This window comes from Rhyacophila brunnea, unplaced genomic scaffold (assembly GCF_057557595.1).
Source record: "Rhyacophila brunnea isolate RB1 unplaced genomic scaffold, BYU_Rbru_1.0 scaffold_8, whole genome shotgun sequence".
Lineage (NCBI taxonomy): Eukaryota > Metazoa > Arthropoda > Insecta > Trichoptera > Rhyacophilidae > Rhyacophila > Rhyacophila brunnea.
The window spans coordinates 6,275,078-6,292,521 of record NW_028233350.1 but is presented as its reverse complement, the minus strand read 5'-3'; the positions used below and the strand labels follow the sequence as shown (position 1 = coordinate 6,292,521).

The 17,444-nt window shown below is 33.6% G+C and overlaps 1 protein-coding gene across 1 annotated transcript in view; it reads left to right on the top strand.

Annotated features, from left to right (window-relative positions):
• ZnT77C (Zinc transporter 77C) overlaps positions 1–17,444 on the top strand; it is a 42,509-nt gene that overhangs the window by 23,593 nt on the left and 1,472 nt on the right. Inside the window, exons 3-8 of the mRNA XM_085958739.1 lie at positions 3,735–3,836; positions 4,866–5,115; positions 11,862–12,047; positions 13,564–13,689; positions 15,110–15,288; positions 16,672–16,908. Coding sequence (XP_085814865.1) covers positions 3,735–3,836; positions 4,866–5,115; positions 11,862–12,047; positions 13,564–13,689; positions 15,110–15,288; positions 16,672–16,908 — 1,080 coding nt within the window. The remainder of the gene's footprint in view (positions 1–3,734; positions 3,837–4,865; positions 5,116–11,861; positions 12,048–13,563; positions 13,690–15,109; positions 15,289–16,671; positions 16,909–17,444) is intronic.

Genomic DNA, 17,444 nt, shown 5'->3' with positions numbered 1-17,444 from the left:
GGGAATCCATGTTAACGGTCTTAACGCATTATACTCGTACCTACAAGGAAATATAAGACGATATTCGTATATCTTCTTTTGTGGTACATTTTTAAAATGACACTTGTATGGGAACTCCTCATCTAGTAGTATACCAATGCTCTGTGTGCTTCCATCTACTTTTATTTTTGTTATTTTATTTTTTATTTTATTACTTATTGTATTGCTATGTAACTCACATTGCTCTGTATTTTTTACACTTATTTATTATTTATACACTTATTTTATGTCATGTCGTGTATGCTTTAAATTTATAATTTGTTATGTTCATTATACGTAAAATAAATAAATTTTAATTTAATTTAATTTAACAGATTTTGTTTTTACGAGAAATGGATGTAGCCACTTGCTTAACCCATTATTTAGTATTATTTTACAGTCATTAATTACTATTCAATAATTGAAATTGAATCTGTTCTAAGATTCATGTTTTGATATACGACATCTTATTTGTGATTTATGTAGGTGTACCTACCTACATTATTTTTGCCAAAAAATGTGTATTTGACAATCCATAAAGTAAACAGAAACTCTTTTAGAAACAAATGTTTACATAAAGACTGTTTTAGTCAAAATAACTTGACGACATCCTTCCTATTTGTGTTTTACTTAGCTGTTACAATAATTTACATTAGAAAACAAAATAATATGTCTGTTTACGGAAAGAAAACGAAATTTTTGTTTCTTTTTTAAATTCCATCTTTATTCAAATATAGATTTGATTACACTTGTGTAACTTGCTATATAGTATAAATAAATAATTGATAAAAAGAACTTTTTATTTACAACGTTTTTAAATTTTTTGTTCAATTATTATGCTCAATATGCTCAAACTTGTACTTGATATGAAGTAAATAAAAAACAAACAAATATAGAATACTGAAATGTCATTTTGATTTCCATAGTAACGCACGTATATATTAATAATTTAGTTGCTAGGACCACCCACTTAGCAACCAATAATATCGGATTGGATTACGGATTTCTTCCGAAATAACTTTTCATACAAAACAGAATTAACTGAAATGAATTAAATTCTACTTAAAGATGGCTAAAAGTATTAAAAGAATGCACTGGCATCGTGTTCTGATATATTCTAAAAGTTTCAAATGTCTAGCTGGTCGGGAAGTTAGTTAAAAATCGATTGCAAGATTTGTAGTGGACAAACAACCACCGGACAAATAAGAATACGAGCTAATAAAAACGTTGTAAAATCGTGGCACCATGGGTACGGCAAATGCGGCTTGCAGTTGCAGTGGTATTGTTTGCTATTATTGAAATAGGCATTGTCGCAAGCAATTCAATACACGCACGAATCGCCTATGGTGCCACTGTAGAATGATTTACCTATACCTATCTAATGTGAATGCCAGAAAATAAATCTGCTAAAAAGATACAAAAAATGTATTTATTACATTTTTTGAAACGATTTTGTTTGTCAAATAATAATAATAATTAGTAGTTACATTTTCCAAATTACGTTTTATTAATAAAGAAATATAATCATACATTTTATTAGGTTGCAATTTATATTTTCATTTGTCGAATATATACTTATCTAGTGGGTAAAAATACTCATGTTCATTACTAAGAACCTATTAATATTTTCAAGTATTTTTTTAGACCTGATATTTTTTTTGCTATTTTTCTTTTATAACCTTGATAATTTTGAAAGATAAACATCAGTAGACGTAATTATTATCAAAATTAAAAATCGCTCCAATTAAATAATCAATGACCTTACTTAATTAAGTAAGGTCATTGATTATAAAAATATTGATTAGTAAAATATCAGGATTAAAAAATACATTATTGATTATAGATGAAAAATATACTTAGTTGAAATTTGATTAAAAATAAATGGATACACCGAATAAAGTACATACTTAATTGATAATAATTATATTAATTTATGTTTTGACATGGATTTAACTTGATAATAAAAGACCAATATTGAATTCTTATACTTACCTAATTTATTTATTCATACCTACATGTTTTTTTTTTAAATTTGGGTCACATTGGCACTTGATGCCTTTATAACCCAAATTCTGAACAATTTGATTGATAACAAATTATCGGTTGAGGTAGGTACCTACCTAAATAGATAAAAAGAATACTATAATATGAAATTAATAATCTCAAAATCAAATAAATCAAATATCGTAAAGAAATATTAAAAACAATATTATTTCTATTGCAATATAAAGTTGTTAAATAATTAATATTTATTAATACAACTGATATAAACATAACAATATTTTGTAAAAGTAAATGATAGAGAAAAGAAAAGTATAGTGTACATTTGGACAGTCATACATTGATGACTAACAAATAGATATAGGATAATCATTCCAGTGTCAATATAGGCCAGGGTTGGCGGACCTTTTTACGAACGCGTGGCAAAAATTCCCAAATATTATCTTTCGACTTTTTTTTGGGAAAATTAATTAAAAGAATTCTATTAAAAAGTTTAAAAATAAAATTACAATTATTGAGCTCTTATTTCATATACTAACTGAATACCTACATATCATAGGTACATAACTGAACTGTTTTTCATTTTCACCGTCTGCGAGAATTACTATCTACTACTAGCTCTACCATTTTTTTTTGTTTCTTATTTGATCAGCCATCTTTGCGGGTAGCAATGAAGTTGTTTGTATTATTTAGCTAGGTTTTTTCGCACACATTGAGACTGGAATTGCTCCGATCAGATGAGGCATTCTCTCGCTACAGAGGTCTCAAGCATTGTAAATCGATCAAAAATAGAGGTTTGCGGTGCGGCGGTAGTGCGGTCCTTGGGCACTTTTCTCCCTGGTACATTACTTTCTTCGCGATGAACGTACGTTTTACGAAGGAGAAGTTTCCAAAATAAATCTGTCTCATCTGCGTTGTATACTTGTATGCGGCGGACTACTGAATTTGATAATTGAATACCGGCGAATAGAGCTTGATTTTGCGCTTTCAACTAGTAAAAGTAACGGCGGATTATAGTAGTTGTCGGATAATTGAACGGCGGATTACTGAGAGTGTATTGTATTCTGTTTTCTTGTATAGGTATATTTATATTTAAAAAAAAATTACATATGTATTATTATATGTTTTATTATATTTAACAATGTTTTAAATAGAACTAATGTAATATTAAAGTTATGTAAGTTTCATTGAAAAAAAATGTATCCGCCATTACATTTTTGTTTATAAAAAATGTGCTCCTGGTAAAAATAAGGTTGGTAATCCCTACATAGATGGTTCTAGTTATGTATATATAATAATATATAATATATATTCAATTTCTGGTAGTCAATGGAAGCGTTGGTCTCTGCTTTGATAGTTGACGGGTAGATGGGACTGTCAATTTACCATATTATATAATATTTTTCCATGAATGCCACTTCACCATTATAATAATTCACCAATAATTGATAACGGTAGTACCAACTTGATGTATATTATAATGTGTAGTCTGCTGAATACACTAAACAGTACATACTTTTGAGAATCTATAAAACAACATTCGTGTAATTGTAAATTAACCTCATGCATGTGGAATATATTAATAGCCAATGAAAGTTGACATTTTATAAACTCAATAAGATTGTAGGAATACTAACTATGAATCGTTTGGGATAAAGATGACTTTTCGAATGAAATGAGTTTTAATATAGTATTTTTTTTTTGTTTGATTGCAGTATGAAACTCAAGTCCCTCAGAACATATCAGCCATTAAAAATCAAGAAGAATGCAGCTTAAAGTCAAAATGCAATGGATCAGAAGAGCCGATAAAGGAAAAGGTCACTTTTAATTAAACTTATTATTATTCAATGAATGATACACGAAATTTTAAGAATGTATCATTTATTTCAGTCATAAATAAAATATTTGATGCCAGTTTAAGTTATAACAAATAATAATTGTAAACACTATAGTTCTTATGTATAACACAACAACAGAAATGATCAATTTTAAATATTTGATTAAGAGCCGAAATCAAACTAGATATGTAACATAACAAATATCTAGTACAAAGATACATAATATTATCATTTTATTGTAATGCACATTCATTAAGGTTTTACAGAAAATAAAATTGATCATATTATATACGAAACAGATGAAGACTTTTTTTACCGTTTACAAAATGTAATTTTATAGTGACATCTATATTAAAGGACTTATAAATAAGACAAACATTTTAATAAATTTAATACAAATATAATATAATTTACCATAAATTACGTTTGAGTTATAAACATAATATAATGCTATTACCTACTTATAATGTTTGAGGCTTTCACAGTTATTTTTTATCGCAGAAGATTTTTTGGGTTTCCACCGTGTGTCCTTCTTCCTTCTTTACTCGACGTTTCGGGCTCGTTGCAGAGGCCATTATCAAGAGATGAGCAATGATGCAACGAGCCCGAAACGTCGAGTAAAGAAGGAAGAAGGAACATGGTGAAAACCCAAAAATCTTCAACGATATTACCTACTTGTTCGATAATCCCAACAAAAGTTAGTATGAAAACCACTACCTTTGAGAAGTAACAAAAAGTATTTAAAACAAACCGAACACACTTACTCTATTCCATTTTTTTTTGATATTCAATGTTTAGGTTATGTACAAAAAAGTTGAAGAAAACCTTCCTATGGTAGAGTCAAAATTCTTTGTTTATACCAAATACACCTAAATGAATTTCACACATTCCTGTCTACTCACTACTTACTGGGTATAATTTTGTTATTTTTTCAATTTTAAATCATTTGCCTCCATCTAACATGCAGTCTTTGCCACATTACGAACGTTAATATAATATTGCTTTCAGATTGAAGAGACACCGAAATCTAATGATGAAAAACGCTTACGCAATACCTTCGGTTGGACCAGGATCGAAGTGTTGATGATGCTCATCGTATGTGTTTTCTTCGCTTCCCTATGCTTCTCGGTACTAGTGGAAGCGGTTCAGACACTCGTCCACATCGACCACATGGATGCCATGCATAGGCCATTAATTGTTCTGACCATGGGGACTATAAGTTTACTGTTGAATGGCTTTTGCTATCTTCTTATCGGCGGTGAGTCACTCTCCAATCATTCGAGAAATATTTTTCAACACTCGATATTTATCAGCGGTAGAATGTTCCGCTTCCGGCTTAATGGTCCGAAAAACAGTTCCTCATTACTTTTGTCTTTGAGACATTTATCTTTAGACCGACCGTTTGACTGACATCCGCGAGTTCTTGCATTCTGCCTTGGAGGTCTTTCGGGTCTTGTGAGAGTATAACAATATCATCTGCAAAGCGCAGGTGACTGAGGTGCTCTCCATTAATTGGAACACCTTTTTCCTCCCAATCAAGTTTCCTAAATAAGTCCTCAAGAGTAGCGGTGAATAGTTTAGGTGAAATGGTATCACCTTGCCGGACACCTTTGTTAATGGGGAATTTACACGACCGTTTGTGGAGTTTCACGCATGCTGTGGCATCACTGTATATACTGTTCAATATGTTTATGTAGCGTCTGGAAATTCCTTGGTTGCTAAGGGCGTCTATAATTGAGAATTTTTTGATGGAATCAAACGCCTTTTCATAGTCTATAAAACCAAGATATAATGGCAGTTTGTATTCCTGGTAGCGCTCTATGATTTCCCTGACGACCTGTATATGATCCATAGTACTGTAGCCTCTTCTGAATCCGGCTTGCTCTCTTGGTTGGTTCTCGTCTAGAACTGTTTCGAGACGGTTTGAGAGTATTTTCGTGAAAACCTTATACAGAATTGGCAGTAGACTAATTGGTCGATAGTTTTTCAGATCTTCAGTGTCTCCTTTCTTATGGAGAATAATAATGGAGGCATTTTTCCATGACTCTGGGATGTTCTCTTCGTGCAGACAAGACGTGAACAGACGTGCGAGCACTTCGCTCACCGTCCTCCCGGCCCGTTTGAGAACATCGATAGTCAGCCCATCTTCTCCCGGGGCTTTCCCACTCTTCATGCACATTATAGCATATTCCACCTCTGTGGTAGTAACCTCGGGAAGTGGATCTCCATATTCTCCGTTCACCGGAAGATCTGAATTGATGTCAGTGTCATCTTTGTATAGAGCGCTGTAAAACTCTACAACAGTGTCCAGTAGATGATCCCAGTTACGCACGATACTTCCATCTTGCGCTTTTAGTGTCGTGATCTGCCGTCTCCCTATCGACAGATGCTGCTTGTTCTTATGTAAGCTCCTTCCTGACGCAACAATTGATTCTACAAGGTTCATATTGAACTTACGAAGATCTTCTCGTATGTTTTTACGTAGAGTTTTGCACAGCGTGGAGTACTCGAGATCATTTGCAACTTGTTGCTCGCTTTTCGTACTCCTACGCAGCTTCATAAGATCCAACGTTTCCTTTGAAAGTTTGCTTACTCGTTCAACCACAGCAGCGTCTGTCTCTTCCGAAGATTCTACAATGATTTTTGTTATTGTCTCGGTGTTTTGTAAGGAGATGGGGTCATTTTCAGCCTGGAAAGCCGCTAGTCTGTTCTCCAGCTCTTGTTGGAATTCGACTCTGCTTCTCAAGCCTCTGCGGACTCTGGGCTTTTGCATCAGTTTGGATCTCTCACGTTTGATGTTAAATCGTACTTTACACCTCACCATTCGGTGATCGCTGCCAGTATTAAATCTGTTAATGACTGTGCAGTCTAGAAAAATATCCTTCTTGTCGGTGAGGATGTAGTCGATTTCGCTGGTTCGTTTTGCTGGGCTTCGCCATGTCCATTTTCGGGAAGGCTTTTTTTTGAAGAATGAGTTCATGATGTAGAGATTGTGGTTTTCCGCAAACTCCACTAACATGTCTCCTCGGCCATCCCTGGTGCCATGTCCGAAGTGCCCGACCGCTACATCATCCTGGTGTTGAGATCCGATTCGTGCATTAAAGTCCCCCATGATGATAGTGAAGTGACATTTTCGTTTATTTTTCAACGTACTGATTTCTTCATATACCTCCTCCACTTCTTCATCAGGTGAGTTTTGAGTGGGCGCATAAACTTGCAAAAGCAGAATCTGGTATCTTTTGCTGAGCTGAAGTGTTAAACTTGCTACTCTATCTGAGGAGAAATCAAATTCAACTATGCGATCTTTCCAGAGTCTGTGGATTAAAAATCCGACACCGCTTGTGCGTCCGGTCTTAGTCCCATTATAACAGAGTACATGTCCGCTGTGGAGATTGACGATATCGTCTCCTTGTCGTCTTACCTCGCTGAGCCCGACCACATCCCAATGGATTTTTTCGAGTTCTTCTTCGAGCTCTAGAAGTTTGGCGTTGCTGGATAATGTTCTCGCGTTATAAGTGGCAATGGTCATCGGTAGGCAGCCGTTACCGTCTTTCCGGGGATTCTTAGCACCCTCTGCCTTCCCTTGCTGATTGCTGCCGTGATCAGTGTCAGGTTGGCCTCCGGAGAATAAGGGCCGAGATTTTTGTTCTTGTTCCATGGGGGTATTTGGACATAACACACCACGCTGTCCAAACGGGTTGGTGTGTGGTTTTCTGTCTGGGTTTTCCTTCCCGTAGCCAAGGGGTCTCTCGTTTTAAGGCGCCAGAGTTTCGCCTTTCACCCTTCTCTATTAGCTACAGATGAGTTATACTGTCACAAGACACACCACATCTGCATTGCCCAGGGGACGCCGCGTGGAGGCTAGAGATAGGATTTGTTGGCCATCTGTAGAGTAGCATCTCAACACTTTATAGAAATGTACCTATTGGCATTAGTGCATTTCATTGAGGCCCTAGCCAACCATTTGCCCACTCTATATATAAAATATACTATATATAAAATACACTATATATAAAAAATAATATTTGTGTGTTTGTGTGTTTGTTTGTTCGTATTTAATGCGCAGCCATACCGTTCATCCGATTGCGATAAAACTTTGTAAACTTATTGCTTGCACTTGCGGGAAGAGTATAGGCTATACTAATATATAAAAATGAATGTCTGTCTGTCTGTATGTCTGTCTGTCTGTGTGTCTGTCGCGTATGCGTTCCTATACCATTCATCCAATTGCAATGAAATTTTGGTAATTGGTTGCATGCACACCCATGAAGGTTTCTGAATTAGAAAAATCATCATCTTCTTCTTCTTCTTCATTATATTTTCTTTTATTCATATGGTTCCTATACTATTCATCCGATTGCAATGAAATTTTGGTAAGTGGTTGTATGCACACCCATAAAGGTTTCTGAATTAGAAAAATCATCATCTTCTTCTTCATTCTATCTTCTTTTATTCGTATGGTCCCTATACCATTCATCCGATTGCAATGAAACCTTCGTCAGTTGTTGTGGTAACACCCGCAATGGTTTTTGAATTAGTACAACTATCTTCTTCTTCTTCTTCTATTCGTATGCGTTTCTATTCCATTCATCCGATTGCAATAAAATTTTCGTCAGTAATTGTGCCAACACCCGCGAAGGTTTCTGAATTAGTACAACCATCTTCTTCTTCTATTCTATCTTCTATTCGTATGCGTTCCTATACCATTCATCCGATTGCAATGAAATTTTGATCAAGTGTTGTGCTCACGCCGCAAAGGTTTCTGAATTGTTACAACTATTTTCTTTTTCTTCTATTCTATCTTCTTCTATTTGTATGCGTTCTTATATCATTCATCCGATTGCGATGAAATTTTGACCAGTTGTTGTGAGTACGCCCGCGAAGAGTTCTGAATTAGTACAACCATCTTCTTCTTCTTCTATTCGTATGCGTTCCTATACCATTCATCCGATTGCAATGGTAAATTTGATTAAGTGTTGTGTTCACGCCCGCAAAGGTTTCTGAATTGATACAACCATTTTCTTCTTCTTTTTCTTCTATTCTATCTTCTTCTATTCGTATGCGTTCTTATACCATTCATCCAATTGCGATGAAATTTTGACCAGTTGTTGTGCGCAAGCCCGCGAAGGTTTCTGAATTAGTACAACCGTCTTCTTCTTCTTCTATTCGCATGCGTTTCTATACCATTCATCCGATTGCAATGAAACTTTGGTGAGTTGTCGTGCGCACGCCTGCGAAGGTTTTTGGATTAGTACAACCATCATCTTCTTCTTCTATTCGAATGCCTACCTACACCATTCATCCGATTGCAATGAAACTTTGGTGAGTGGTCGTGCGCATGCCCACGAAGATTTCTGAATTAGAAAATTATCTTCTACTTCTATTCGTATGCGTTCCTATACCATTCATCCGATTGCAATGACATTTTGATCAAGTGTTGTGCTCTTGCCCGCAAAGGTTTCTGAATTAGTACAACCATCATCTTCTTCTTCTATTCGAATGCCTACCTACACCATTCATCCGATTGCAATGAAACTTTGGTGAGTTGTCATGCGCATGCCCACGAAGATTTCTGAATTAGAAAATCATCTTCTACTATTCGTATGCGTTCCTATACCATTCATCCGATTGCGATGAAACTTTTGTCAGTTGTGTGCGCACACCTAGGAAGGTTTCTAAATTATTATTATATAACATACAAAGTTTGTTGTTTGTTTGTTCCACCCAATTTAGATTTTTTTTTACTACATATTAATAACATTAATAACGTTTTCATATTTTGGATTCGATTTTAATTTAGTGTTATTATGTTTGACCTTTACTCCTATTAGAATTATTTTCATATTGCCATATTGTATTACACAGATATTTTAATATTAAAAAAATAATTACCTCTTATTATTTTTCAAATATCTAAGATAAATATAACCACGAAGCGATCCTGTGCAAAGCCGGGTACTTCAGCTAGTAGTATATAAAAAAGACTTGGATATCGGTTAAGATTGTCACCATGATTACAAGAGATGGCAGTATATTGTGTACAATATATTAATTTAAAACAACCGTCCGGGGCTATTGTAGTGAGTGTAAAATACAGTGTGTATACACACTCATTTTCGATGGCCGGCATTGCATTCACGGGTTTGTATACTATTTAGTAAACATAAAATACACAGCTATCTGCGCATCTACCTATTCTATACACAAGGCTGCTATCGAGGATAATTTATCATATTTATGTATTGAGGGAGTTAATCATTGTTACAATATGTTAACCGTCTGATCTGTCAAAAAATGCTATGTTTTAACAGCATCTCTCTTGGCTGTGTTAACTTTTAGAGTGAGATAAACAGTTTTGACAGTTAAGAGTGTTTAGATGGCTAACTTATTACAACAATTATAATAGGTACCTCAATATGTACATAAATATGATAAACTACCCTCGATAACCGCCGATAGCAGCCTTATGTATAGAATAGATGCGCTAGAAGTATTATTTTAATTTATTCCGCACACAATACTAATTATTCTTGATGTTAGTATAATAATGTTGAAACCACCTTCTGAAATTTTGAATCTGTATCCCTGTTGTCTGCTGACGTATCGATGTTCATTTCAATGTCAACTCTTCATTTAAAAATGACAATCATATTAAAACCATTTGGTTTCATCCAATTATGGCATCTCATATTTTTATCTAAGTTTACCACTGTAAAAATACATGGTGCTACACTGTCATTGTTTTAGAGTAGTTGATAAATTTTATAACCAAACAATTTAAAAATCTTATTCTTATTATGATTATAACTATGTCTGCAATAATTTTATTTCTCGGTGCTTGACATTATTTATCAATTACTCAAGATAAGCATATAAGACAGACAATTAGTCAATAGTTATAATCAATCCATTTAATAAATAAATTGATAATTCTCAAGGTATTAGTGTCATCACAATGCATTTTTTTCTTAGTTATGAAGGTACATAATATTAGGTAGGTATAATATTATATGATATTATAATAGTAATATTTTTTCTATAAATAGATAAAATGTAACTGTTGACCTGGTAAAGTTTCGAACGTGCAATCTAGTGAGTCTGAAAAATATGGATTGTCTAGCAAATCTAGCAAATCTAGAATCGAATCTAGCAAGTATGGAGAGATTCTGGTTGGACAGTGTCAGTTTTCGTTGAAGGGCAGGATACGTTCGTATTGTTTAAACGTTTCAAAATCTTAAACAAATTATTTAGAACCTAAGTTTTTCAAGTGGCCGCACGGCTTAAGCGTTGGACTATAACGCCGTGGGTCCCAGGTTCGAATACTGGGTCTGGCAAGTACACATATTGTTTTTCAATTTGTGTGTGAGTCAGGGTATGGACCTAATCGGAAAAAAAAATAAATACTTGCAACATAACTCTATTACTGTATTTTTAATAGGCAGTAGCACAGGTTAATTTTCACAAGGGGCTTACCTGTCGTAAAAAAATTAAGAAATAATACATGTAATAGATATTTATAAACCAATACCCAACTGTTTATTTAAAAAATTTGTTAATTAATTAACTGTTCATTCACTTTTGTTACACATCATGAAATGTTTCGAAATGAATCAGTTGGTAGTGTTGTACGTAGACAAAATCTGTCCTGATTATTACTAACATATTATGTGGATATATCATGTTGAGATTATGTTTTGATATCTCGTCTTCTCTAGGCTAGGAGCCTGTTCTCTTTAATTTGTTATACAATAGAATTTTGTTTTCAGCAAATATGATGAAAAGAAAACACATCAAGACATGTTGCTTTTCCTTCTTATATGATTTTTTGATAAAATTGATATCACCATCATTTTAGTCACTTCTTTCTGTGCCATTTCCGTTATCCGCAAGCTTAAACCAGCCTCTGAGATTCTCGAGTCAGGACATACTTCTTCTGCCAGTGGGTCGCGATAAGATACAGAAGTTAAGTCTGACGACAATGATTTTCTTATGGTTTATTTACAGGGTACACATTTCACCAAGGAAGTTTCTTACATGTAACAGCGAGCGGAGACGTGGTTTTGGATAGTGTGGTGACTGGCACGTCTGTGAAGCAAGGTCAGAGACGCTTGTCCCGACCTCGGAGATCAGCTCATCCAATTCCACATCGCCAAAGACAAGGCATGATGGAAACCGCAAGAGATGTTATCAGTAAATATTTTTCATTTATTGTCTAGCTATATGTATTGTTACTTTTCAAATTCATTTAGTTTTTGGGAATCAAGGTAGCATACTCTTTAAGACATGTTTACTGAAGACTAAATATTACTAATTAATAAAAAGTTATTGTCAAATGCATTTAAACTATATAATATATCAATGTCCTGTTTGCTTAAAGTCCTGTTAGACGTCAGTTCTGTTGTCAATTCAGTCGAGGTTTCGTTTTGGTCCGTTCAGTTTTGAAACGGCGGTATATTTAGAGTTTAGACGATCAGTTTAGATGTCCGTTCAGTCTCAGTTGACAGTTCAGTTGGGAAACGGAGATGTATACTTGCATATTTTTTTATCCACTAAAAATGAATATCCTTTTTATAATAACTTTCTAAACATATTGGTTGGTATAATGCAGTAAGTATATTTGAGGAAATAATATTTATATCGAAATTAGAAAATTAGTATGAAAATTAATACAGTAACATAGTAATTTACACGTTGATATAACTGGAAACTCTAAAAACGGATCCGATAATTGATGGAAAACTCATCCTGTCTCTGTTTTGGTTTCAGTCGGCCGCTTCAGTTTAACTGACAGCTTGACTGAAACGGAGACTGATCGGACAGCAAAACTGGTCTTTTAAAAGCACCTTTACAGATATTACATTCATCATCTTGTTTTATACTATCGTTTATTATTATAGAACATATGAAATTTGTCTACCGTTAAGAGCATACATCAGTGAAATGGCAAATAATTTTCAACAATAGGTGGAACAAAATTTCACACTCGGCAATCGGAGAGAGGTAGTCGAGTTGTGATCACGTCAATTTGTTTTGTGATGGCGTCGGAAGAATTTATTCTTAAATCGTGTAAAGATGACTAAAACACGTTACGCATGTACTCGAAAAAGAAAACATGACAATGAATATATTATTATTATTACTAATATAACAATAAACTTAACATTAAATGGACGCATGTTGAATTTTTATGACAAATTATGTTTTGTTCCGCACGTGTCGTTTGCACAATCTGCGCGTCGCGTAGTCACGATCTTTTTAGAAGCTCAGCTGAAGTATAGCCTTAAGGCTATACCTCAGTTGAGGCATGGTCTAGAAAGATCGTGGCTAGGCGATGCGCGGATTGCGGGTCGCAGGTGCAAATGACGCATGCCAAATGAAATATAATTTGTCATATAAATCCAACATGTGTCCATTTAATGTTCTGTTTATTGTTCTATTAGTAACAATAATAATATATTCATTGACATGTTTTCTTTTTAAAGTAAATGGGTAACGTTTTTAGTCATCTTTACACGATTTAAGAATTAATACCCCCGTCCCCATCACGAAAAAAATTAACGTGTTCCCAGCTCGACGTTCTCTCTCCGAATGGCAGCGAGTCCAAAATTTCGTCGCGCCTATAGTTGAAAATTATTTGCCGATTCACTGATGTATCGCCTTAACATTACATTACTAATGAAATTTTATATTGTTTTGTGTTTTTCAGGTTGTTTGTTTGTAATATTGTGCTCAATTATAGTGTACTATATACATGAAGATAATGCCAAATATGTCGATCCTGCTTTAGCAATAATCTCTGCCTTAGTATTACTATGGTTCACCTACCCATACAGTGAGTATTACTTTTTGGTTTTTCAATTGTACCTATTCCAACTGCAGCAATCAACTTTTCCTCACTTGTAGTTGGATAATTGAAAGTACCCCCCGAACAACGATAAGGGGCACATTTCAATAAATCTAAGGAATGAAGAAAAACGTTAAAACAAATATTTTGTCAAAATACATTTATCATTGTTCGATTCACTTCATTTGGCTCATGTTTCCCTGGAATTGAAGCTCCCCTTTTGGAAATATATGATTCCCGGCATCATTCAGTTTTTTTCCTTTTGACATCACTCCAATTTTCAATGTTAATCTTCCCCTTTTCTGCCTTTATTTAACAATTGATTAATGCCACTAAATGACAAGTTCCAACATCTTTGTTCTGCTTATCGTTGTTCTTGGATAAAGCAATTTTCAAAACCTTACAGCACCATCTAGGAGTGAAGAATAAAGCTATTCGATACATAAAAACATTCACAAGGATCTACTTATCATTGTTTCACTGATGTATTTATTTATTTAAAAAAAGACACATTGGACACATTACATATTATTAATTCAGGACGTTCACAAATAAAAAGTACAAGTAAATCAATTAAAAAAAAAACAAGGTAGAGAAAAAAAAAGCAAAAAATTATTTTATAGAAAAGAAATAAAATAAAAAAACAATAATTCAAGAAAAATACAAATTAAACAATAAAATAGAATTTAAAAAACAGATGACATAACACATTGCTAAAAATGTCTACATCTCGAGGGAGTGCATTGACCAGTCGCACAGCCCTCGCTATTGGTGCCTGGTGAGCCTGACATGAGGAAACAGCTTTCACCCAAAACAGGTCATGGCTGCGACCACGCATGTAATTGACAGGTGCATAATAATTCAAATTTTATAGAATATCGGGATTGGAAACTAAACCACGAGAAAGCAGGGGAAAATGATTTAAGAGCAGAAGTGACTTACGAGCTTCAGAGAAGGAAAGGCGGCATGGCTTGAAGAAAGTTAGTCGGAAAATACTCATTTGAGAAGCTGTCAAAAGGAAAATAATTATAAACTTTAAAATAAAGATGTCGAAGAATTTTTTTCTGAACACATTCTAAAACAAAACTTATAGAAAACCTCATAAGGACTCCAGATAATGGACCCATTCTCAAGAATATTACTATACTTAACTCAATATGCAAAATATGTGCCGCTTATCATTTTTTGGGGGGTCCCTTCAATTATAGGGGGCAGTCGGGGCAGGGGGGAAACATGCCATTATGCCATACCCAATTTGACAGGAAATATCATACTATTAAAACAGTATTGCCAAAATGGTATAAATTTCTATTCAAAGTCGTTTTCAGTAACTCAACAATTACGCATAGGTACCTAGGTACCTACCTAATAATATTATTGTTTGAACGAAATATTTTTTTTCTTGCAGTGAAAGAGTCTGGACTAATTCTGCTGCAAACAATACCGGATAGCATAAACATTGCAGACTTGAATGCCGATCTCCTAAAAACTTTCCCGGACATTTTAAATATCCACGACTTTCATGTATGGCAACTTACCACCGCCAAAATTGTTTCTACTGTACATATTATATTTTTAACTGACCGTGTAAGTACATAATAGTTTTTCTTTTAATTATTTAAAATTATATAAATTAATATTCATCTATTTATCTGTTTGATGTTGGGTTATAAAAGAAATTATTATTAATATTAAACACACTGTAGGGTTCAAATATATTTAATTTCTACTAAATAAACAGAATGTACACAAGGTTTAAGAATGTTAAATTGGAAAATGGAATTTTCAAAGCATGATCCTGGACATACCTTAAACGTTGTAGATAATCTATTTATATAATTTTGAAGCCTTATTATCCTAACCGTTTTTTTTTTTTAAACGGTACATGTTTAAACACGCGCGTTAACATCATTTTACTCCCTACTTAAATTTTAGTTTGTCAATTTATGGCTACGGCCGTATGCTGTAGCTTAACCACTGGGGAATGCCGAAAGAAATGGCGTATTTCAAAAAAACACTACCTTATTCTTAGGTCAATAATTATTATAAAGCAATCATTATTCGTAAGATGTTTATCACACTTGAAGGGTCAAAGACATAACTTATAATGAGTATCTTTAGAATTATCTTCAAATGTGTTAATCTTGCCCAAAGAGATTATCAATATAATTTTTTACCGTAAATATTTCACTATAATAATGTCGATATAAATTATACTGATGGTTTTATAAATGCGTTTAAAAATTAATAAATGTAAAAAATCTTAACACCACTTCACATTTATGTACTGAAATATGACTATATTCTAAAACATTAGAGCGAGAGGTTTAAAAGAAAACTATTTTATGTAATAAAAATACTTTATGCAGTCATCAAATGTTTAAAATAAATATAAAGGATAATAAGGCTTCAAAATTATATAAATAGATTATCTACAACGTTTAAGGTATGTCCAGGATCATGCTTTGAAAATAGAACAAAAGCTCCATTTTGGCCTACGCTGAGCATGTCCCCCCTTAAACATATAAAATATAATTGTTAATATTAATTAGGTAAACAATATTAAAGTCATTAGGAATAGTTAGTGTAGTTATATCTAAATGTTTAGGTACCTACCGACTTGTAGCTGTTTATTAATGTTTAAAGTTAATGTTTATAAAATGTGAAGTCAGATGGATTAATGAATTAATGGATTACTAAAATATGACTAACTTTACAATGTTAGCTCAGTGAGTCTTTCTGCAGCGATCTGTATTATCGACTGGGAGTTTTAGTTACCTATCTTTTTCGTTGATAGATGTTACTATAGACTTTAATGTCATTATAAGAATTTAATTCAACGTACAGATGCAATGGGTTTGATTGAATGGCTAGCAATCAATCGCCGTAATAACTCTAAACAGCAATTTTAGTTCACCTTTATAATAATAATTTCATTGACGAATTAATGAAAGAATATATTTATTGCAGGATATCGCCAAGCAATGTGACGAAGTGAGAGATTTTCTGCTCGAACAAGGAATCACTCAGGTGACAATTCAGCCGGAGTTTAGCTCGGATGTTAAGAAAATGAGTTTGACTCCGGGCAGAATCGAATGTCTCATGAAATGTAAAGGAAAAGGATGTGTCGGCAAGAGTTGCTGCTTGCCATTAAAGAATGACGATGATACTCCAGATCCAACTTCAGTTGTGACTTCTTCCTATAATGTGAGAATATGTTCTACAAGTATCAATCTTATCTCTGGAATAACCACAATGATGTCATTTCGTTTCTCATCATACATAATTATTAATAAATTTGAATAGAAACTGGTTTTGGAATGAGCTAGAAGTAATTTTTTAATGTAGTACCTATTATTGCAGCACTGTTGATGTGGTTATCCCAAAGATATTGCAATAAGAAGATGCAGCCGAAAGAAGTTTCCCTATCAATAACGTTAATGCAAAATTTCGGCTTATAATAATTGCCGGTTGCTATGCACAGTATTAATAGAAATTTGTGTTTGACATTTCATTCTATGAAACTACTCGGTAGAGCTAAATAAAATATCAGGACTTTCTTAATCTTTTCACCGCGGAGCATTTAATTACTGTTTAATTACCACATTTAAATAATATGCTAATTATATTGAATGCCCCCCTAATGAGGACACAACAGCTGTGCCGTCCGCGGCGAAAGGATTAAAATAGGTACACAAATAAAATAATAAAAAGTATATTAAATTTAACGTAATATTTACTAT